At 42.1% G+C, this 24,966-nt stretch overlaps 1 protein-coding gene across 2 annotated transcripts in view; it reads right to left on the bottom strand.

The window, feature by feature from the left end:
- The window catches only part of LOC310681045 (serine/threonine-protein kinase TNNI3K), a 141,858-nt gene that overhangs the window by 102,529 nt on the left and 14,363 nt on the right, over nucleotides 1–24,966 (bottom strand). For both annotated transcript variants that reach the window (XM_083448407.1, XM_083448406.1), the window contains 2 exons: nucleotides 12,057–12,155; nucleotides 9,763–9,901 (listed from right to left, as the gene is read on the bottom strand). In XM_083448407.1, coding sequence (XP_083304533.1) covers nucleotides 9,763–9,901; nucleotides 12,057–12,155 — 238 coding nt within the window. The remainder of the gene's footprint in view (nucleotides 1–9,762; nucleotides 9,902–12,056; nucleotides 12,156–24,966) is intronic.

Raw genomic sequence — 24,966 nt, 5'->3', positions numbered from 1 at the left:
TGTGGGACCCAGGTGACTGTTGGATGAGGGGTGAATTGACAAAATCAGACACAGGCATCTTGTGTGAGCAGAGTTATGCAAGGCCTTCTGCTCTTGGTACTCGAGATCTCAGTCAGAAGCTGTAATTGCTGCACAAATTAACCTCACTGGCTACTGTCATAGAATCATAGAATCATAGAGTTGGAAGAGACCACAAGGGTCATCGAGTCCAACCCCCTGCCAAGCAGGAAACACCATCAGAGCACTCCTGACATATGGTTGTCAAGCCTCTGCTTAAAGACCTCCAAAGAAGGAGACTCCACCACACTCCTTGGCAGCAAATTCCACTGTCGAACAGCTCTTACTGTCAGGAAGTTCTTCCTAATGTTTAGGTGGAATCTTCTTTCTTGTAGTTTGGATCCATTGCTCCGTGTCCGCTTCTCTGGAGCAGCAGAAAACAACCTTTCTCCCTCCTCTATGTGACATCCTTTTATATATTTGAACATGGCTATCATATCACCCCTTAACCTCCTCTTCTTCAGGCTAAACATGCCCAGCTCCCTTAGCCGTTCCTCATAAGGCATCGTTTCCAGGCCTTTGACCATTTTGGTTGCCCTCCTCTGGACACGTTCTAGTTTGTCAGTGTCCTTCTTGAACTGTGGTGCCCAGAACTGGACACAGTACTCCAGGTGAGGTCTGACCAGAGCAGAATACAGTGGCACTATAACTTCCCTTGATCTAGATGCTATACTCCTATTGATGCAGCCCAGAATTGCATTTGCTTTTTTAGCTGCCGCGTCACACTGTTGGCTCATGTCAAGTTTGTGGTCAACCAAGACTCCTAGATCCTTTTCACATGTACTGCTCTCAAGCCAGGTGTCACCCATCTTGTATTTGTGCCTCTCATTTTTTTTGCCCAAGTGCAATACTTTACATTTCTCCCTGTTAAAATTCATCTTGTTTGTTTTGGCCCAGTTCTCTAATCTGTCAAGGTCGTTTTGAAGTGTGATCCTGTCCTCTGGGGTGTTAGCCACCCCTCCCAGTTTGGTGTCATCTGCACATTTGATCAGGATGCCCTTGAGTCCATCATCCAAGTCGTTGATAAAGATGTTGAATAAGACCGGGCCCAAGACAGAACCCTGTGGCACCCCACTACTCACTCTTCTCCAGGATGAAGAGGAACCATTGATGAGCACCCTTTGGGTCCGGTCAGTCAGCCAGTTACAAATCCACTGAGTGGTAGCATAGTCAAGACCGCATTTTACCAGCTTCTTTACAAGAATATCATGGGGCACCTTGTCAAATGCCTTGCTGAAATCAAGGTAGACTACATCCACTGCGTTCCCTTCATCTACCAGGCTTGTAATTCTGTCAAAAAACGAGATCAGGTTAGTCTGACATGACTTATTTTTCAGAAATCCATGCTGACTATTGGTGATCACAGCATTCCTTTCTAGGTGCTCACAGATTGTTTGCTTAATGATCTGCTCCAGAATCTTCCCTGGTATTGATGTCAGACTGACTGGGCGGTAATTATTTGGGTCCTCTCTTTTCCCCTTTTTGAAAATAGGGACAACATTTGCCCTCCTCCAGTCTGCCGGGACTTCGCCTGTTCTCCAGGAATTCTCAAAGATGATTGCCAGTGGTTCTGAGATCACATCTGCCAGTTCTTTTAATACTCTTGGATGCAGTTCATCTGGCCCTGGAGACTTGAATACATCTAAACTAGCCAAGTATTCTTGTACTATCTCCTTAGTTATTCTGGGCTGTGTTTTCTCTGCTGAATCATTTGCTCCAAATTCTTCAGGTCGGGCATTGTTTTCTTTATCAGAGAAGACTGAGGCAAAGAAGGCATTGAGGAGTTCAGCCCTTTCTGTGTCCCCTGTTTGCATTTCACCATCTTCTCCTCTGAGTAACCCCACTGTTTCTTTGTTCTTCCTTTTGCTACGAACATACCCATAAAAGCATTTTTTGTTGCTTTTAACCTCTCTAGCAAGCCTGAGTTCATTCTGTGCTTTAGCTTTTCTGACTTTGTGTCTACACGTGCTGGCTATTTGTTTGAATTCCTCTTTGGTGGTTTCCCCCCTTTTCCATTTTTTGTACACATCCTTTTTTAATCTTAACTCAGTTAAAAGTTCTTTAGATAGCCACCCTGGCTTCTTTAGGCACCTTCCATGTTTCAGTCTCATTGGTATTGCCTGAAGTTGTGCTTTTACTATCTCCCTCTTAACAAACTCCCAGCCATCATGAACTCCCTTTCCTTTTAGTATTACTGTCCATGGGATCTCACCTAGCACTTCCCTAAGTTTTATGAAGTCGGCTTTCTTAAAGTCAAGAAATTGAGTCCCAGTATGCTTGGCTGCTTCTTTCCGCTGTATAGTAAACTTCAGAAGAGCATGATCACTTGCGCCTAATGATCCTTCCACTTCTACCCCATTAACCAGTTCATCAACATTGGTTAGGACCAGATCTAAAATGGCTGTTCCTCTTGTTGCTTCTCCCACTTTCTGGACAATGAAGTTGTCTGCAAGGCCAGTGAGGAATCTGTTTGACCTTATGCTCTTGGCTGAGTTTGACATCCAACAAATATCTGGGTAATTGAAGTCCCCCATTACTACTATCTCCCTTCCTTTTGCATGCTTGGCCATCTGTTCCAGGAAGGCATCATCTATGTCCTCCGTTTGGCTTGGGGATCTATAGTAAACTCCCACAATGAGGTCACTGTATTCAGCCCAGGGGCTACATTCTCTCATGGACAAACGTATGCAGTCCACATTCCAATAGTGGGCGGGGAGGGGGCAGAGAAAAAAGGTGGGAAGATCAATAGACGTGATACTTAAAGGTAAAGAGACCCCTGACCATTAGGTCCAGTCGTGATCGACTCTGGGTTTGCAGCGCTCATCTCGCGTTATTGGCCGAGGGAGCCGGCGTACAGCTTCCGGGTCATGTGGCCAGCATGCCTAAGCTGCTTCTGGAGAACCAGCGCAGCGCACAGAATCGCCGTTTACCCTCCCGCCGGAGCGGTACCTATTTATCTACTTGCACTTTGACGTGCTTTCAAACTGCTAGGTTGGCAGGAGCAGGGACTGAACAACGGGAGCTCACCCCATTGCGGGGATTCAAACAGCCAACCTTCTGATCAGCAAGTCCTAGGCTCTGTGGTTTAACCCACAGTGCCACCCGCGTGATACTTACCTTTCTACAATAGGCGAAATTTCAACCTCACAAAAGTTAGAGAGTTCTACACACACACACACACACACACTTGCATCCAGGCAAGCCAGAGACATTATCCCAGTTCAAATGACACCTTCCAGCCAGGCAAAAGAACTCAAGGAGGGTGTGGAGCAGAGATTGTGAGGGATGTGGCCTGAGCAGAGTCCCAAGGGCTGGCTAGAGGGGCTCATAGGACCACATTCAGCCCCTTGGTCCCGAGGCTCCCCCACTTTACCCTAGTGTTCAACAGTTGACAGCTCACAAGGCAACTCCCCCAAATCAAAACAAGTGATAAGTCTAATTTTGTGGTCAAAGTACAAATTCAAATGTCACATTCAAAACATTATGAAACTGGGAATTTAAAATACAGTGGTATCTTGGGTTAAGTACTTAATTCGTTCCAGAGGTCCGTACTTAACCTGAAACTGTTCTTAACCTGAAACACCACTTTAGCTAATGGGGCCTCCTGCAGCTGCTGCGCCACTGGAGCACAATTTCTGTTCTCATCCTGAAGCAAAGTTCTTAACCTGAAGCACTATTTCTGGGTTAGCAGAGTCTGTAACCTGAAGCATATGTAACCCGAGGTACCAATGTAGTCACAACTCTTTACTTCAGTCCAATGAAAACTGCCCATGAATCCCTTTTTGATTGAAGGCAAAAAGGTGTCTAGCTCTCAGTAGAATACAATCCCAGAACTGTCTATCTTTCTCTCTTGTGTACTATTCTTCATGAAAGGCATATTGCCATGTGATGGAACGGTCTAACCAGTAATAATATGGATGCATTACTTATTAGCATCAGTGTGAGCTCATCACAGCATATATCCTGCATGTACTCCATCATTTATAGAAGGAGATACTTCAAAAATGTTTTAGAGAGAATTTTAAAGCAGTGCATTGGCATAGCTCTTGCATCTTGATACCCGTAAAACCAGTTGCCTTAGTTACCAGGAGTAAAAAGTGTAGAAGGCAAAAGGAACAGAAAGAGTGAGGGGCGAGGGAATGAATATAGTTAAAATGCTTCTTAAAAACAGCTAATCCTACCAAAGGTTTGGTTCAAATAACAAGGCCTCAAAGAAGTGTTACTTCCAAGTATTTTTTAAAAAATGAAAAAAAATCCATCTATGCCAATAAACTGGCAATAAGTGTGCATCAAAGGATTTGGAGTGCTGCCCACAGTTCTTTGCTGGATTCACGCATTATTTCAGTTGGCAGCCAATGTCCCAGGTGCACTTTTGAAAACCTCCGGTCTTTGACATATTTGCTTATATGAAAGATGAAGCAGGTGAGCAAAAAAAATATGCAATTCATAACGGATTTCCATTTTAGCAGCATATTCTGCATAATATTCCTAGTGTAAAAGTCATCAGGAGGAAATCAGGCAAGGGACATGGGACAGGGTGCATAATATTTCTTGCTGCTGTGCCTACCTGTTTGCATAAGGAAAATCTTAGCTGAGAGCCGTTTGTATGGGTGAGGAAAAGCAAATGATGGGCTGGATGTGAATGGCATAATAAATGAATGCATATAGCCTGGATGGCAATCAGGTTAAAAAAGACTTGGTGAGAATAGCTCTGATGGGTATAATACGATCTAATACTGGGAGGCAATAGGAAGTGGTAATGGATGTTGCTCATTGTTGTTGTTGTTTAGTCAATTAGTCATGTCCGACTCTTCGTGACCCCATGGACCAGAGCATGCCAGGCACTCCTGTCTTCCACTGCCTCCAGCAGTTTGGTCAAATTAATATTGGTCACTTCTATAACACTGTCCAACCATCTTGTCCTCTGTCGTCCCCTTCTCCTTGTGCCTTCAATCTTACCCAACATCAGAGTTTTTTCCAGAGAGTCTTCTCTTCTCATGAGGTGGCCAAAGTATTGGAGCCTCAGCTTCAGGATCTGTCCTTCCAGTGAGCACTCAGGGCTGATTTCCTTCAGGATGGATAGGTTTGATCTTCTTGCAGTCCATGGGACTCTCAAGAGTCTCCTCCAGCACCATAATTCAAAAGCATCAATTCTCCAGTGATCAGCCTTCTTTGTGGTCCAGCTCTCACTTCCATATATCACTACTGGGAAAACCATAGCTTCAACTATACAGATCTTTGTCGACAAGGTAATGTCTCTGCTTTTTGAAATGCTTCTAGATTTATCATAGCTTTTCTCCCAAGAAGCAGGCATCTTCTTGGGTAAACCACCAATAGGGGGTGCCCTATGACTTACATCAAATAGGGGCACCCTGAGGGGGTCTCCATAGGGGCTGTGACATGGTCCTAGCCAATGTCCAGGCTTCAGACAGAATTCACACCTTGGATCCCTTTCACAGGATACCCTTTCTGAGGAGGGGCAGGTGAAGACTACAACCTCTCCTCCATACAAAGGCTTATCCAATGCCTAACCACCATACTGTCACTGTATTTGAAACAGATGCACACTACACCTAATGATGTACAGGAACAAACCTTGGGGCCATACATTGATATTCCCCTACCCATTACCTGCATATCACAAGTGATCCGTATGCACAATCTGCCAGCCCTAAAAATGGGTGGATAGTGGATTGCAGGAGTGGGGGACATACCTGATATATGCCATACAGGGTTTACAGAGAAGGTGGGTTGGGAGGAGGGCCTCAAATGAGCTCAAGGCTCATTCTGAAACACACATTTTCCCAGTAGAATGTGAGACGGCTTATAATAACATTGGAAGCATTTCCAAAGATCCTCTTCTCCAACTCTGTAACTCACACCAGTTCTTGTGGATAGCCCCAGGGTGAGAGGGAGAATGTAGCAGGTAAAAACTGTTTGACTCACTTGCTCTTTGTCTCCGACACTGATATGAGACCTAATATGACCCTGAGCATGGAACTACTTCGGGCAAGCAATGTCCGAATTGAAGTCTGTGACATGCTCAAGGAAACACAGAAAGAAAGAAAGAATAAAGAGGATAAGAATCTTTCAAGAAATATTCCAATTTACTATTGGACTCCCCACACAGTAAAGATTTTAAACATGAAACAGTGCTGGCAGCATCTGACCTTAACTTGAGAGAGTTCCTATTGTGTATGAATAAGACAGCCTGCTGTTGTATAATGGATTTTACAAAATCCAATATTGAGCTAAACAGTGACATTATAGTGCACTCCACTTACAACATGTGGGGTTACAAGAGACAGCTGGTTTGGGCAAGTAAGAGCAGTCAAATGTGTCATAGATGGAAATGAATAAGGTGACTGTTCCTTCTGACCATCACAGGAAAACTAAATTTGCACCACCACGTCAGATATGAGACATTTGCTGCCCATATTTTCAAAATAATTAAGACTTCTGGATTTTTGTTCTGATTTCTTTTATAACCCTCCACCCATAAATTAATGAGATTGAATGGATTTATAAGTGAACATATTGTGCAAATGACACATGCTGGAAATAAACTGATCTCTGCCCATACGCGGTATTATTTTTGAAAAGAGACTTTTTTAGCCCCAGGGAGCGGGGTTCAGTCATTCCCCATCTGGAGAATTATTCTGGCAATTTAATATCCATATCTGAGCATCCAAATCTTACCACGGAGCCTCTGCAAGTGAAGAACCACCTGACGTCTGTATGTCTGTGGTTTACTAATAAACACAACTGTACTTGGTCTAACTGCTGCAGATGGGTTTGGAAAATGCAGTTGAATAGTGACTTCACACACCCAGATGCTTTGCAGTGACGTTGACATGCAAAGGAATGGATGCTATAAATGATCCAGTGTGCAGAGACAGTTGACTAGGCCTACATTTCTAGCACACAAGAACTTTTGTTTGTGGGTATTGTCACTCTGTGGGGAGTAAAATACATTTCCCAGAAAGTCATGTGTTTTGAATGTATGGTATGTATACACAGCCATAGAGTAGAGGTTGAAGACCTGCCCTTATCACAGAGCAATGTTCCCCCAAAGAGCACCCTCCACATTGGGGGACAGAAACCACCTATGGCAGAAATAAACCTTTGAGCCACTGTTGAGAGAAGCAGGTTTTCCCCCCTCTTCAGAACTCGCAAGACCTTGCAGTGACAAAGAAGCTTGTGACAGTCTCCTTCTTGACTCCATTTCAAGTGGAAGAAAGAAGGGAAAACCTTGACACTACCTTTCATTGTGCAAATGTTTAGCCACATTTGACAGCATTTTGACCTTTTTGTTCTGCCTCAACAGCCACCAGTCCTCTCCCTCGGCTTCTGTGACCTGATGTCTGGCTCTAAATGGCTGACCAGTCAAAACATGCTATACCGGATAGGTCAAAGGTACAGAGAGGCAACATGTGGTTGCGTTTCAGAGGACGCTTTCAAAACAGCTTGAGCTAATTGTAAATAATGAATTATTTTTTCCTTCTTTAATGCTTGCAACTCTACCCTCAGTTGCCATGGAGATTTGAAGTTTCAAAATGTGCCACTTTGAGGCTAAGACATTTTCGGCTTCCAGGTTCTCTGCTGCTCTCTCCCTTTCCCAAGAAGATACAGATTTTAAAATAAATCATCTGTAGCGGTGTCCTGATTTCCTCTTCTTTAAGAATAAATTAACTTGCTGATAACAAGTCCTTTTCTGCTTTGTATGGTAGGTGCACATACCACTTCTTTTCCCCAGCCCCCAGTATTATAATTAGATTGGTTCGGTGCACACACATCAAGCTGTAAATATCAAGGGCTCTCGGTGGGGAAAAAGAGAGAGAATTACTTACAAATCTGAGTCATGCTGCTTCTACACTTTTTTTTTATGAGGGAGTAGGAGGTATGTAACACTATCATGACTCACAGAGAATATGTTAAATTTACACTGGCAGGCACTGTTGAGTAGAGTGTGTTGTGTGTTTGTGTAGACCAATTTCCATTGCACTCTGACACTAGGAGGGTGATTACCTGTGGAAACAACCAATGTGAGGAATGAGGCCAATGCTTCTAGGCTATGTATGAAAAAACAGATAAAATGTCCGCCCCCTCCCAAAAAAGTAAGTGTCATATGGACCAATGCATTTTGTATTGGTCCAGAATTTACTAAGCAAGAGGAGGGATGGAGCTGCAGGTGGTCATCTCAGGAGTGGCCAAAATCCTTAGTGGGCAAGGTGGTTGACAGCAGAGTTGCCTCCCCCCCCCCAGCACAATCCCTATGCCTTCAAACTGCTTCAGTGACAGGCAGGTAATCAATAAGTCAATGTTTACCATCACTACACCCCCTTTCTAGGGACCGTTGCATCAGATGAATGTTGACCAGGCATATGGCTGTTAATGGCACAACACCCTATCTGATAGGAGAACCGTAGACATAGGAATCTGCCCCAAAGTATTCTGTTCCCTTAAATCATTCTACTAGTTATTTTGTGTTGCCTGGAATTACCTCCCAGACCACCTGTTGAGTGGCATCTGTGTTTCTTGCTTCAAATCTTTCATCAAAAGTGGGACTTCCAAGGGAGGAACATGGCGGACTGAACATTTTTTTTTGTTGGCAGGTTGCTGATGGAGATAATTGTGTGGTGATTGATGGTAGCTGAGCATAAATCTTGCTTACTGAATTCACTCCGGCAATAAGAGTGAACAGGGGATTAACCTCCGGTGCTCTGAAAAAGCACCAGGAGACTGAGAAGTTTTCAGCTCCTGGGAACTCAGGTGGGGGGGGGGTAACTGAATTATAAGTGGAGGAATTAAATCTTGCCAAAAAGCCAAGTAAGAGCTTTGGCGGGCATGAAGTCTGCAAAAACCTCTGTCTCTTAATTCTCCGAGACAGTTATAATTTGTGACTGAGAGGTTTCTCTGTCTGCTGGTAGAAATTCACATCTGGTGTGCGAGCTACTTTCTGGCTTTAAGAAGAGTCGATCGTTAAAAGGCTGAAGGCAGAACAATAAGCATGCTCTAGTTGTTTGAGCCAAGGAAGTTTTAAATGATCAAGAGAGTTCAGAGTGCTAAGAATTTTCCTTTTCTTTATTTTTAATTATCTGTTTTCTCGGTGAAAGTGTTGCCTTCAAATCAAAAGTAATTTTGACACGTCATACTTCCTCCATGGGAACGGAATGTGTTTTGAGAAGAGCTAATGCTATGAATGTCTAAAGGTGGAGATGGGAGATACGATGAGACTGAATTGTTAATAAGATCAAGACCATTTGGTATGGAAAATATGTCATTGGACATTCTACTGACTGTTGATACCCTTCAGGAAATGGGGGAGAAAGGAAGAGAGAATACGAATATAAACCAAGAGGTTTGAGAGGTCAGAAACCCTGAAGTTCACAAACTGGTTTGAAATAACAATTTAAATTATGGGCTGCAGGTAAAGTGGGAGAGGAAAGGGTCGTGCCACTGACCAACAGAGAGATGGGTGAGGTAGCAGAGAAGTCTACAGGGGTGAACCAGCAGAAGGACCAGATTGGTTCTACCAATGCACCTGTGAAGTGCTGACTCCCCAGCTCTCTTCCTTTCCTGTCCAGTAAGCAGCAATGATGCTTTGCCAAAAGACCAGGTGTGCCATGATACCCCCACTCACTGGCTCCTGCTGGTTGCAGGACTCTAAAACAGAACCTCAATGTTATGTTTCTGACAACCTACCATCAGCCTTGGTGCTCTCCTCTAACAGAAGTTTTGCAATGTTGAGAAATCCTTTTGCTGAAGCCAAATGAAGGGGCCTGTCTCCAACTTCTCCACTGACGTTCACATCAGCACCAAATTTCAGCAGGAGTCGGGTTACCTATCAACATGGAATTAAAATTGTAAGCAATGTTAGTGTTTTTCATGAAATCACAGGACAATATATATAGGCTGTATACCTTAACTTTTGAAAATTGTGATTTGTGTAACATCCAGAACATGTTATATCTATCCACCATCATGAGAATAAGGCCTGTATTTATAATTAAATTGTATGTTGATCGAATACTTGCTTTGCAGCATCAGTTTCAATTCTGTTTCAAAAATGCTGCAGATGGTAAGAGGATGGAAACAGCTACAAGCCTATTAATTTAACTGACCCGAGTAACAAAATAAAGTAAAATGCCCATGAAATAGATACGTCCAGGCTATAGGCCGCCCCCCCAAAAAAGCTGAAACCCTTATCACAAAAGCACCATATGCATTTTAGCATAATTTTTACAAAACTGTGACTATTTGTTGAAAAGCAACATACCAAAATAAACTAGCTTTTCAGCCTTTCACACGGAGGGATAAAAGGATGAACACACACACACACACACACACACTTGTACATACCATTACTGAATGCATTATTACAATATTTTCACCTATCTGTTTCATTGGACACACTCTCCAAATCATTTTTGGAAACCATTCTCCACCTTCATCTAAGTAGTGTAATGAAATGGAAAATATATCCCACCTGGGGTCAGCATCTTCCGGCTTAGACCAAAACTCACACCTCAACAGGAATCTGTCTCCACCTAACCCTTATTTTGGTATATAGGGGAGCACAGGCAGTCAAACAGCCATCCCATGAAATTAAGCCAAGGGCCACGTGCTGTCTTTGGATGAGATAATCTAAAAAGTCCACTGAGGCAACAGTATTTTAAGAACCACAAAAGGAACAGAATGGAACTTCAGGGGAGCACCTCAAAATTCATTGCTTTGCCTCAAATGATTTGGGGGTCATGAACCCTTGCTTGTCTGGAGCACTTAGGCCAACATCCAAGAGTTGGGTCCCAGGATCCCCTAGTAACACTGCAAAAAAGCAACTCTGGGGAAGTCTTCAGTACATGCATAGGTAACCAACACTGATATAATGTGTTGCCTCCAGTATTAATTCTACTCAGAAGACTCACTGAAATCAATAGATATGATTGACTTAGGTTGATCAATTACAACGGGTTTTCTCTGAGTACAACTTAGTTTGATGTCAACCAAGGTATTTTTAAACCTGGTAACATTCTGCAATGGTTTAGCATGTCTTTTTCAAAACATAAATGGACTCATATGACTCTCCTTTGCACGAGTGATATGTATTTGATGCAAACCAGTGTTGCAGCTGTGTGGAAAATGAGTTTTATCACTTTACCATATGTTGTTCAGATCACTGGTATGCTGATAATGAGCTGGGGGGGTTTCTCTCTCTGGAAGATGCGAGAATAGCAAAGTGAGGGTGAGTTCATACATGTTCACCATTTGATGAACATAACATGAAATGATGATGGATGAAGCAGCCATTACAGATTAAATTCTATGGACAGTCTGCTTGTTTCATTTTATAGCATCCCAAACACAATGTTTCCCGTGGCAGCTTTCAAGTATTCAGTTGTGAGTTGAATAGTGTGTCTTCAAATTCTGTATACTCATGGATAATCCAACCTGGCTTGAGACTACTGGCAACTGATATGCAGCCTGTTCACACCAGTGGTGTAGCGTGGGGGGTGCAGGGGGGGCTGGCCGCACTGGGTGCAACATCTGGGGGTTAGGGTTAGGGGGCGCAAATCCACAGGTTAGGGGGTGCAAATTACTTGCCTTGCCCCGGGTGCTGACAACCCACGCTACGCCACTGGTTCACACATTCATATATATCACTTGTCCTCTCTCTCTCTCTCCCATTGTTTGATCACTCAAAACCTGATGACTTGCAGCTGAATCAGTGAACAGTCTCCATTGAAAAGAGCTTTTTTAAAAAGCTGACATTGGGCGATGAAAAGGCTCTGTATTTGATCATTCCTTTGCATTGCTTCATTCACATAGGCCATCAGAGTGTGTGAATGTGTGAACCACGTCACTATTTCTATAGCTTTTATGCATGTGTGGACAACGCCTGAGATTGCTTCTGTCTCTCCTCACCATGTAGCAGGGCATCTTATACATTGCACATAAAGTTCTCCATCTGAGACCACACATTGCCAGCTTTTCCATACCTGTTCATGACCATAGTGTGCTGCAATATGTAAAGGGGAGAAAAAAACTGCATCTTGCACATTGACGTATGCCCCATGTTGCAGAAGAATATCAACAGCCTAGAAGGGAGGGGGGAAATGAAATATCCCTATTAGAAGTGTGGCAACAAAGTCACTTTGTACAAACTTGCTCTCCCATGTTACAGCTACATTTCAAAGACATTGCAATGGGACTTTGAGTGAATGTTGCATGTCAACTGCGCTGCCCCAGAAATGCATCTGGAAGTATATTTCCTGACTAAAGAACTAAATTGTGAAAGCAGGATCTCTGAATTGATTGACAAAGGATAGGTACAGACCTCCACCCCCCCCCACTCCAAAGTTCAAGCACAAACAGGAGCAAACACATTCTTATAAAAAGTACATAATATATATTTTAATTAAAAGTGCACACAGCTAATTTGCAAAACACAATTCCTTCCAAACACAAAAGCTTCTCTATGTTTTGGAAGATGAGGAGCCTTCCATTTAAATAAATCATACAAGGACGTTTCTTTCCAACATAACACTCATATTCAGTGAGAAGGTCGATTGTTCAATCAAAACAGCTCTAAACTATGCATCATTTGCTTGCTAAACAATGATCAAAATTGAAGTGTCAATGAGACTGCTCTGAAATATTTATTAAAAAAATGAATGTACTACTTTCTTTGAAAGCCGAAGAGCTTTTTATATCCACCAAGTGCTAATGCCAAAAGCAGTACTCCTATACAATTGTCAAATCAACTGGGAGTGTTCAGTGGATTGTATATAGAACATTGAAAGCTTGGGCTGCAGAAACTTATGAAATTCTACAGCCAAAGCAGGTGGCTGATCCAATGGCACTATTGTAATTCATTATATTTGATCATCTCAAGGTGCTTTACCCCCGATTAGCAAAGATTTTTTTTCAAAAAACTATATTTCTCTAATTCATCATCTTCAGAGGTTATCAACTCCTACCTTAGACTGCTCTTCCAATCTTAAAATAAATTTAAATAACTCTAAAGAATAGTGATAGATGGCATGACCTAGCTCAGGGTGGTCCAAGGCGCAGATTGTGGGCTGTATGCAGCCCTCAAAGCCTTTTTCTGGGCGGCCCTTGCTGAGTACCAAAGCTGCAGGGAACTAACACCATGAAACTAACACCTTGCCCTGGTTTGCTTGCAACCACTGAAGGCTGCCCATCCCAACTGTGGCTGAGAATCCTCCTCAGAGTGGGATGAGGAGAGAGAAAGATGGATGGGGGAGGAAAAAAATAAGAGAAGCAATAGGCGGTTTCTCCAGCCAAGTCAGCATTAGGAGAGGATTCCTAACAGCCTAGGGAGAGTGAGTGTGCATGCACAGGTGTGTGTGTGTGTGTGTGTGTGTGTGTGTGTGTGTTGCATCTATTGGTGGCAATTGCAGTGCTGGAAGCGCCAAAGGAGGAGAGAAAAGGGGAGGGGGGTAAAAAAAGCAGTGAGACTTTTCTAATCTGTCCAACAGCTGCAGCAGGCTGTTTGTTTGCACACCCTTTTCCTGTCTCTTCCCTCTCTCCCACCCCAACAAGAGCCATTCATAATTCCCTTTCTTTCCTGCCCAGAGTCCTGCCTGCACCCAGCAATTCCCCTCACACTCGGCAGCTTCCTTGTTTTTGGATCTTTTTGCTCACTTTTTTTTTATATATAAAAGAAAGAATGGCTCTGATCTGTTTGATAAATAAATATATTGTGTGTGTGTGTGTGTGTGTGTGTGTGTGTATAATATTAACTACATTGCAAAAGTTTTAATTTATGATATGGACATTTAATTCAGTGTGTGGCTCCTGGGTTCTGTGTCAAAGTGGTTGGACCACCCTGATGCAGCCAAAGTTAAGCATTTTACAGGCACTTTTATTCATCCCGCTGAAACCAATGAGACTTTAAAATGCTAACCTTCGGCTATGGCATCCCCACCATAATACCTGGTTCCCTCATGTTTCCATTCCAATTACTTGTTTCTATTTTACCAGACAGGTGCTGCAAGCCAGTTTCCCTGCTATCCAGTTTAACATACACAAACAGCCGTTCTCAAAAAGAGCCCAGAATGCAGTTACCATGTTAATTGGGTCCCCGGAAACCAGGCTTTCAAAACAATCCAGTTTCCTTTCACCTAACAAATTTCTCGTATTATAAATATGGCCTTTGCTCCTTCCTTATTGGTGGTTTTGTTAATACTTCTTTGTGGAGGGCGAGATCAAAAGCCTTTGAAGCAAATTATGTCCACTTCCACAAGAGATCATCAGTTAAGGCTTATTTAAGGGTTACAGTGTGTGTCAACAAATGCCGCCTAAGATAAACTAAGGATTTTCTCTCACGGGCAAGGGTAACAGATAAGAATTCGTCTAACAAAATTTAATCAATTATTATTGACTTTCTAGCAGGTGAAATTAAAATGAGAAAGACAGCTTCGACAATTAAGCCATACATATGAGCAAAAGCCACTCTATATTGCTGGGTTAACACATCTCAGGAATCTCTTAGATGCTTTTCTGAACTTTTTTTTTTTAATTAAGTCATTCAACCCCAAACACAATGAAGTCTGAGCACTGGCCTAATTCTTTCCAATTTACTAGATACTGATACAATCAGTCATGTCCTCTAGATATGATTTGCTCAAAAACTGGCAAGATTTGTTAACTCTTTGAAGCTCTAGAAGAATTTCATATCGAGATAGCCATCAAATAAGACAAAGGGACGATTAAACTGTTGTGAAACTGGCTACCTCACAAATAAGAGATATAGTGAATGGAATTATTTTCCACAGAACAAAGTCTGATGAAATGTTACATGTAATCTGTCTTCTTGGGTAGAGGAAGGCATAGACATGCAATTAAGAAATGGTCTGTGTATATGTGATTAGCAGATCTCAAGGGAAGTGTTTTAAATAAATACAATTCTGCTAAGGATAATTTCACTATCGAAAGATCCAGACCCTTGAAGTGTCCCTATTTTCCAGGTACAGTGGTACCTCTAGTTACAAACTTAATTTGTTCTGGAGGTCTGTTCTTAACCCAAAACTGTTCTTAACTAGAGGCGTGCTTTCGCTAATGGGGCCTCTTGCTACCGCTGCGCCGCCAGCACACGATTTCCGTTCCCATCCTGGGGCAAAGTTCTCAACTCGATGTAACTCTTCCAGGTTAGCAGAGTTTGTAACCTGAAGCGTTTGTAACCTGAGGCGTTTGTAACTTGAGGTACCACTATACAGTCCCAGATTTACAGAACCCTTCCTGTTTCTGATTTGATCCCAGAATGTCCTGCTTTTCCTTAGGATGTCCTTTTCATCAGAAATGTTGGAGGCTATGGAGTTATGTGACCCCTGAGCAAAGGAGATAAGTAACTATACAACTTTTAGAAGACATATGAAGGCAGCCCTGTACAGGGAAGTTTCTTAATGTTTAATGCTTTATGTTTTTATATAAATTGGAAGCCACCCAGATTGGCTGGGGCAACCCAGTCATATCGATGGGTATAAATAATAAAATGGTGATGGTGGTGGAATGGGACTCTATTTTCATCAGAGTAATGTTGGAGGGTGTGCTAAATACTGAAAAATATATTGAAGAATGCTCCTCCGGTCCATTATCATTGGCATCTGAAGCAATTTTGTTATGGAATTTGTCTTTGCGCCAACCACAAGATTATTTTTTTTAGCAAATATCAGCACATAGTTGAACTGCATATCTTTCAGATACCTTGATTTCAACATTATTATAAACATTTCACATCATTCTCATTCTCACTGTCCCTCAGACTTTGTGGGGGGCTGGACTATATTTTGGGGGAAGGAATGAACAAATTCCTATGCCCCACAAATAACCCAGAGATGCATTTTAAGTAAAAGGACACATTCTACTCATGTAAAAACACACTGATTACCAGACCGTCCAGGGGGTGGATTTAGAAGGCGATTGGACCAGATCTGGCCCCCTGGCCTTAGTTTGCCTACCCATGCACTAAACCATTCAATAGCCTCTACACAGTAGTGGAGGAAGGGGTGCGGTGTGTGTGTGTGCAGTGTGCCCCAGGTGTCATCACTGGGGGGTGTGACAAAATGAGGGGTTTTTTATTTTAAAAATGGTCTCATGAAACTTTTTGGGAGTGACGTGGTGGCTTAGGCACCTGCAGTTTCTGCACTGCCTGAAATGGCAGTGTGGGACTTGCGTCTGCCTACTGCCTCTCCCTCAGCTGCCCTATTCACCCCACCCCCATGGCAGCTCGCCCTGCCCCCATGGACACAGATCACCCAGCCCCCTGGCTGCAGGACACGCCCCCGCACCAGGCACCCGAGCGGCTAGCTATGCCGCTGCCTCTACAAGCCCATTATACTAAACCTAAAGATAAAAACTGCAGTGCCAGCTTCCCATGTATTGCCATCTATGGGCTGAAAAATAATATTCAGGCACAGATGTCTTGTGAACATGTATTTTTAAGAAGACAGCTGGTAGAGTTGTGCCTGTCGCCTGTTTCCTATTCCCACTTACATTCTGCAAATTTGCACTTTTCTTCTGGTGAAATCCAGGCTTGGGTCTGTGCATTAACAGATGAACCAACAAACCACATTCTCTAATGTAAGCACATCTAACGTCAAATTGCAGGGAAGATGAAATATTTATGCCCAAGACTAGTGCAACTGAATCAGAATGCCAGAGAGATTGAAGAGCATCAACTTCATAGCACTGATTGCTAAAGTGATTTAAAGAACTGTGCCAAGACCACCTCCTAGACTTGGAGTGCAAGGGGGAATGGATAGTGCAAAGCTGGTTTGCCTATTCAGAAATTACATTGATTCATTGTTGTTGTTTTTTGCCTGGTTGATGCTTTCTAAAGCAATTGCCAGGGTTAACAATATGGATACCAACCAGCTAGGTCATTACGCTGGGAAGTAGTCAGGAGAATGATTTGATCAGGCTGAGAAACGAACAGCCAAAAGCTTTATAATACTAGAAATCCTACTGGGCCCTTCAGTCATCTGACCCCTTTTGAGACGGCTACTGCAGTAGTACATAACAATGTATAGTGCTGAAGCTTAGCAAGCAACAGGGCAGAAGTTCTGTTTTGATGGAGAAGAAATGAACACACCTGGTTCTGCAGCTAGAATACCTAGAGATCTGTATACCTGACATGGAGGTATCCAGTGGTGGTCAGGGTCAGATATGAGGGTGGAAGTTCAGGACCACACTTAGCAGATTGTGCAAGGGCTCATCACACTTCTCAAAAGCAGCAGGCATGGCTCACATTTCGAACTACATGTACAAGTAATACACATTCCATGTAAAGTGCTCCCATCACAAACAACCACAAAGACTGCACTGCTGGAGAACTCAACCACATTTCTAACAAACTAGCATAGGAACTTCTTATTTAATATCTCTTTATTTCAATTAAGGCAGGCATTACCAAAACCATTTAGATCCTTCTCATGGGAGGGAAAATGTTAGCAGTCCCATATATATTAATGTGATCTTCTGCAAAATAAGCTGTTTAACGTAGTCAGAATAATTCTCGAAAGACCAGCAGTTTCAAATTTATAAGGGGGAGGGGGAAGTAATGGCAAAGCTCACATTTTGAATGTGTAAGTTTTTGAATCAAACTTATCAACTAAATCAAATGAGACAGACAAAATGAGTCCTTCCATCAGAAATGGGCTTTGTAGTAATTTGTCTATCACCAAAAGGAATAACAACATGTATTTTACAAACTGGAATTAAAATAATCCTTGCACAAATGGAGCACATTTAGTGCAATGATGAAAAGAGTTACATATGCTCACTGGGAATTATATCCCATAATCTTTTTCAGGCTCTTTGTCCTTTTTCAAATTGGAAATAAGTTACTGGACTGCAGCTTCTGCACAGCAAGAGATATGCCCCGTGGCACATTTTACATTTGCCATGGCTTCTCTAACATCCACCCTTACACAGAGCAATAGCATTTACAAAAAAACAAAAACAAAAAAACTTATATGGAGTACCTGATGTCAGACACAATAGGCTAGAAAGAGAGTCCATAGGCTAGAAAATTAGGCAGAAGTAGGAAACAAAAGTACACTAAAGGTGAGAGAGAAACATTAGCTATTTATGAACCCAGGGATTCCTATAGCTTGGCATCCAAACAACTCATTTATCCATGACATGGAGTCATTTGTCCATGCTGACTTCACTCATTGGCTAAAAACAATGAAAGCATACCCTCCCAACAGTTCTTATATGAAAATAGGGACATTCTATTCTGCATAGGAAGCTTCTCCCGTGTTTGATCTCCTGGGCCCATATATGTCATATGCACATCAACATTGGTCACCTTGAGCCAATTACATCCGCTCAGCCTCACCTCTTTCACAGGGCTTTTGTAAAGAAAAAAATGTGTGAGGGAAGGGATCATGTACAACACCTTCAACAGATAAATGGAATGAAATAAAAATTTAGCTCTAATGTAAGCTGCATTGAGTCTCTGTTGGGGGAAAAGGTGGGATATAAAATAATAATAATAATAATAATAATAATAATAATAATAATAATGGAAACTGAGAATGACCAGGAACATACCAGAGAATAAATCCTATTGAACTCAGTATGACTTAGTTCTGAGAGAAAAAAATTGTTAGGATTGCAGTGTAAGACTGAACATTCTTTACCATGTTACCTGGGAGTAAGCTCCATGGAATACAGACTTACTTCTGAGTAGACATGTAAAGGCTTCCAGTGTAAGACTCCATTTACAATAAAGGAATAAACAATCCACATGTTTACTTAAAATGGCTTGCTAGTGAAGCCTTGCGATTACAGAATTTAAAGCGGAGTGGTTACATTTTCCTTCAAAACTATATACCAGCCTCACTATTTTTTTTTCATTTGGTGCACACATTTTCAGTATAAGCAGGACTCCATTTTTTACACACACATACACAGAGCAAAGAAATGGAGGGCAGGAAAATGGAAAACTGGGATACTGAGGGATCAAATAAAAAACCAGGATGGCTTCTGTGATTTTGGGACGGTCTCTGGAAAATCGAGACACTTGGAGGGTATGGGAAAGGTAGGGGCAGCGAGACTGGCTTATCTCACAGAAATATCGTAGAAATCTGATGACACATTTTTCTTTAAAACATTTCTTTCAGGAAAGAAAGCTCAGGATTTGGGCCCCTTGTAGGCATGGATAGTGGTGCAATTGCTCCAGTTGTAGCATAATAATCTGGCCATGCTTTTTGTGTTTTCTAATATTGCAGATGTGGAGACTGAGGTTGAGAGAGAGCAACTTGCCAGCTATTGAGTGCAGGGCACGGGCAGGATCCTAACCAGGGACTCCTAGATTCACAGATCAGCCTCTTTGCCACCACACAACAGCGAGGTACTGATCATAAATGGTGGTGATTTTTTAAAAAATATATGAGTAAGGAGTCTTTGAACTTGACTAAGTTGTAGGCTTCAGATTCTGTTCTTTGGGAGGACAGCTTAAATGGGATTTGGAAAACAAAACTGAAGCAGGGCAGTAGGAAGGCCAGAGGGCCAGAATTTCAAAATAAGGTCTGTAGTCTATAACGTCTTCTCTCTGTAGGATGTAATGAACATAATGCAAGTTAATTGCTTTTATTAAAAGCCCTGAAAGCAGAAAAGGTAAATTAGAGCTCATCTTGCTATAGTTTTAATGAAACATCATGTATAATTGGGTCAATTTTTCCCCCTTCAAGCAATCTATCTGCAATTAAAAATTAAAGAATTCAAACTTGTACATCGAAAGATCTATTCAGAACCTGGGAGTTGCAAATTAATCTGTCTAGTTATCCAGAAATCAAAATTTATTAGCAGAACCCACACTTCTTCACTAATTATGCTTTAGCAAAGGTGAACTCATGGTGATGAGTTGTAAAGATTCTGAAGGGATCTCACTGCAAAACATAGGATTGGCAGTAAATGTCAAAAGAGAGAAGCCTGGAAGTAAAGCTTGCAGTTTTATGGACAGTTCACAAATTCAGTGGTGTTTTTTCCTGCATGTAAGTTTCCTCAGAATTGCAATTACATCCACTGGCATGGAGAAACAAGAATATGAAATACTTATATACTTGAGGCCTTCAAAATTCAGCCGGTTCTGCTGCCATGCCTTCATTATTGTCAAGTGCCCAGTGTAGTTAAATACATGGATGTTTTTGTGGATGCATTTCTACTCAGTGGTATAGAACACAGCAGAGCATGCTTATTCTTAAAGATCCATAAATATAAAGATCCATAAATATGTGTGTGTGTGTGTGTGTCCCCGGGACGCTCACTGCTCGCTGTGGGTGGCGCCCCTGTGGGCAGCTAGCCCCGGGTGCACAGCATGTGTGCCACTCTGAGTGCCAGAGCAGCTAGCTCCGCCTCTGCATAGCTGCATACACAAATATGTAAATATAAAAGCTTTAAAATACACAAATGTTAGCAATACACTCCCTGAAGCTTCATAATTCTTTTATATTGCCTTCCTTTTTAGTTGCCTTGGTGCATCTTTTCAAACGCTTTGTCAAATTGCTTTGTATGCATCCAAGGCTCAAATTGGAAGGGGGAAGGGGTGGAAAAAGTTGGCTCAGGCAATTCATATTTCTGCCTGACAGATGTAGATTCTTCACATAGGTTCCATAATGCTTATTGTCCTACTTGAATTCCAGTTGGCAACTCATTATTTGCCACGATGTTGACAATGAAAGGCTGCACTTAACTCTGTTTTTGAAATTAGATATATTTGGGCAGGCATCCCCATACTGTCAAACAAAATCCAGTCTGTACTAAGAGGCAATTGTTATGCTGGAATATTCTGAAGAGTAGTTAAATGCTTAAGGTTGAGGGGAAAACAATTACTGGTCTTGTTTTATGTAGAAATGAATGTGAGCTTTCTCAAATGGCAAAGTACTCATCATAGCCACAAGTCAGTGAATAAACACATCACACTTATTGATTTACAATCGTGGCGTGTCATTGGCAGAAATTTGGAAGAAGCTATACTCTATAAGCAGTCGCTGAGAGATGGAGAGATTCTTAACTCTTCTACGGTGACATTTGTCCAAAGGCAGCTTCAGGATTTGATGGTAGGGAGCGCAAAGCATCAGTGGGCTTTCAGTTCCAAAAATATTAGAAGAATGCCTTGCTTGGCCCTTAGGCTGAAGCTGGATGTACACAGAATCAGAGTTGGAAGGGACCCTGAGGATAAGCTAGTGCAACCTGCTGTAATGCAGGAATATGCAGCTGGATCAAACCTGCAACCTTGGCATTATCAGCACCATGCTCAAAACAGCTGAGCTATCCAGCAGCTGTAGAGGTGATTTCACATTGTAGGCCTTTTGACCCAGATCTAACCAGCCTGGATCATGACTACTGGGAAATCTCAACAGAACTAGAGGATCTTTTGCTTGAAGTGAGTTGGATGACCTTGGTGTTTTTTAGCCAGCTAGAGGTGATACAGTCATGACAGTGATTGAATAAGTCAGTAAAGCCAGGCACTTTTCCCTGGAGGTCACAATATCTTTTATATGCTGCATGTATCGTTCATGTATTTGTATACGCTTCATGATATTCACTGCTGTACTCTCTAAATGCCTATAACAGTAATGATTTTAACACTGCAAAAAAAAAAAGGATGCATTATTATGTGGCAGCATTTTTACAGAACATTGTAAAAGTTTTAACTACAAATCACCTCTACTTTGTACAGCTTACGAGATCCTAAAAAGGCTAAAGATTTTCACATTGTATTCCACCAAGCATTTTCCTAGTGGAAACTAAATCTTGGGAAATGTTCCAGTTTTGCTTCCTTATTTGGTTTTTACAGCACTACTTCCTCCATTTCCACATATATACTCTTGTCTGCATTCTCAAATTCTGCACATTTTACAGTGAGAAAATACAAGCTGTTGAACGGTGGGGTGGCACCAAAGATTTATTCTAAGGCCACTGAATTTTGGGTATAATGAGATGGCAGATGACTGCCATGTATGGGAGCCAAGCTCCACACCCATTCAAAAGTGATACCACTACCTGCCCACCACTAAAACAGCTGCCTAGGTGCCCCGCAGGGAGATGGTAAGTGGCAGTTCACCTAGGCTGAGCAAGTGAGAGGTCCTTCTGAGTGCCTCAACCAATGCCCAACCTGCCTGAGTACTGGCACTGGGCATGTGTTGAACATTGCTGACTTACTGATTCAGGCTTCATACAGTTTTGGTAACATAATGGGTTTATTATGCAGTGCTTCCAAACACAAATCTTCAACAGTAATTCTTATACTGCAAAGGGAAATGGGGAGAGGCAGTCTAGATCCTGGACTGTCCTTAAAAGGGACAATGCAAAGTTAATCCACTGTGCCACATTATCCAAATAGTAATTCTGGGTTCCCCCCCCCCAAAAGGGTTGTTTTATGTGGGATGTCATTTATTAATGGTCTCTTCTTTTTTATATAATGTCTCTATTAGGTTTTCTGTTATCATACAACACACACACACAAAAAAAAAACACAAAACAAAAAACATTCCTATGGTATGTAAGGGGAGAAAATGCTGATCTAACCCAACATAATTCATCTAACCCAATGAAGATTTATCCCTTGCGGTATAGTCAAGTACTGTCTTGCAATGACTTTTCAGGGTCTGCTGAAAAGACCCTGCTGAACTACGTTTGTTCTGCTGAAAACAGAACCAAGGTAAACCTGGGACATCAAAAATATCATATTACGTAGACCTCTTAATAGTGGTGATCATGAGGACACACCCCTCCTAGGTTCCAAGGCCAAAGACAGCCATAACATAGGAGTGGTGGATGAGCCTTGAACATACATTAGTAGCCCTGAAAACAAATGCTGTGAATTTTGAAGCACTTATTTGCAGGATAACAAATATATGCACAAAGAACCTCCCTCACACTTAAAATGTTGTGTCTGTCTTCACCCTAATCCTGAGTCATTGCATAAATTTCAGATAAGAATTATGTAAACTCCAACCAACACACACATATTTAATGATATGCAGACATGATTTCTCATTGTAATAAGAAGTGCATGTGGAAAGAATAATTAGTTCTAGGTTGTTATTCTGTTTGGTAGGGCCAGGGTTTTAGTATAAAATATAAGAATAAATACTAAGCATATTAATTATGCAACTGGATGGGTTTCATCTCATTATTTCATCCAAGCCTGCCAACATGTCACTGCTGCAGCTGTTGCTGAATTTATGATAGCATAAGGTTCTTACACAGTGAATGATTTTATCCCCTGGTACCACATCACTGAATACACGACGATGAAGAGGATGAAGCAATCCTATGAAATTAACTGGAGTTAAATGAAAATACAATAGGCCAGGATTTGGGATTGTGTGAGGGTCACGGTAAAACAAATATTTTAAATGAATGGGATACCCCAACAATACTTTACCAACAGAAGTTCAAGGGACTACTGTGATTCCAAAGGCATTTTACCTCCAGAAAGATAATTTCACTAAGTAAACATCAATCAGGGTTTAAAAGTTAACAATGGAACAATACCTAAAACAATAAGGAACATTCGTGTAATGGTATAACCTTGTTTGTTGGTGATGCTGGCATGAATTTGTTTCTTCCTTGTAATAAAATACGACACGGATAAATCCTGCACTAGTCAGGAATGCAACTGAGGGACTAGACTGAGGTCCTGCTGGGAGGCCACGGAAAGCTCTGCAGCTATTTGCTGTTCTGCCAGTAATGGAAGCTAAAATGGTGCATTCTGGGGCATGTTTGGGGAGACAGTGGGTCTGTGGGATTCTAATCCTCTTATTTACCCCAATGTGCCCTCAAACTATGTACCACTAACCTATAACTATGAGGGCTCTGGAGCTGGCCAACTTCCACCATGAGCAGCAAAAATAGGGGGAAAGGAAGGGGGAGAATGAAATAAAGAAAAAGAAAAAGCCATCTGTCAGGCCATACCTTGCTGACATAAGAAGGGCCCGATGGGTAAAGCAAATGGCCCTTCTAGTCCAGCATCCTGTTCTCATAGTGGCCAACCACATGTCTATGAGCCCTGCAAGAAGAACCTGTGTATTCTCCCCACTTGTAGTTTCTAACCATTGGTATTCCAAGGCAAATTACATCCAACAGTGGAGGTAAGGTAAAGGGACCCCTGACCATTAGGTCCAGTTGTGGCCGACTCTGGGGTTGTGGCGCTCATCTTGCTTTATTGGCCGAGGGAGCCGGTGTACAGCTTCTGGGTCATGTGGCAAGCATGACTAAGCCACTTCTGGTGAACCAGAGCAGCGCATGGAAACGCCGTTTACCTTCCCGCCAGAGCGGGAATTTATCTACTTGTACTTTGACATGCTTTCGAACTGCTAGGTTGGCAGGAGCAGGGACCGAGCAACGGGAGCTCACCCCGTCGCGGGGATTCGAATTGCAGACCTTCTGATCGGCAAGTCCTAGGCTCTGTGGTTTAACCCACAGCGCCACCCGCATCCCTAACCGTGGAGGTAGAACATAATTATTGTGGCTAGTAGTCACTTATATAGCCTTATCCTCAATGACAGGGCTTTGGATGTTATAATTTCTCTGTCCAGAATATCCCCACCCCCAATATCATGACTCTGTATTTTTTCAAAATAGGGGGAGGGGACGACAATATGCAACAAACCTTATTAATACACAATACATGGGCTACGCCATCTCTAATGTCACACTAACTCAAACAAGACTAAGTTGAACAGTGGTGAATTTGACTGGTGAATTTGCGAATATAGCAACAATAGGCCTAACAAGAAGATAAAAGCCGTGATGATAACTTTTCCCTTTAAAGGTCCAGCTCCTTCCTTAGACACAGCTCTAATCATTATCAGGGAACAGATCAATCTGGAGTGGCCTTGGACAGCAATTTAGATCCAGGTCCTGACA

Source organism: Podarcis tiliguerta (assembly GCF_965153285.1).
Source record: "Podarcis tiliguerta genome assembly, chromosome: 6".
NCBI classification, from domain to species: Eukaryota; Metazoa; Chordata; class Lepidosauria; order Squamata; family Lacertidae; genus Podarcis; species Podarcis tiliguerta.
This window is presented reverse-complemented; position numbering and strand designations above follow the sequence as displayed.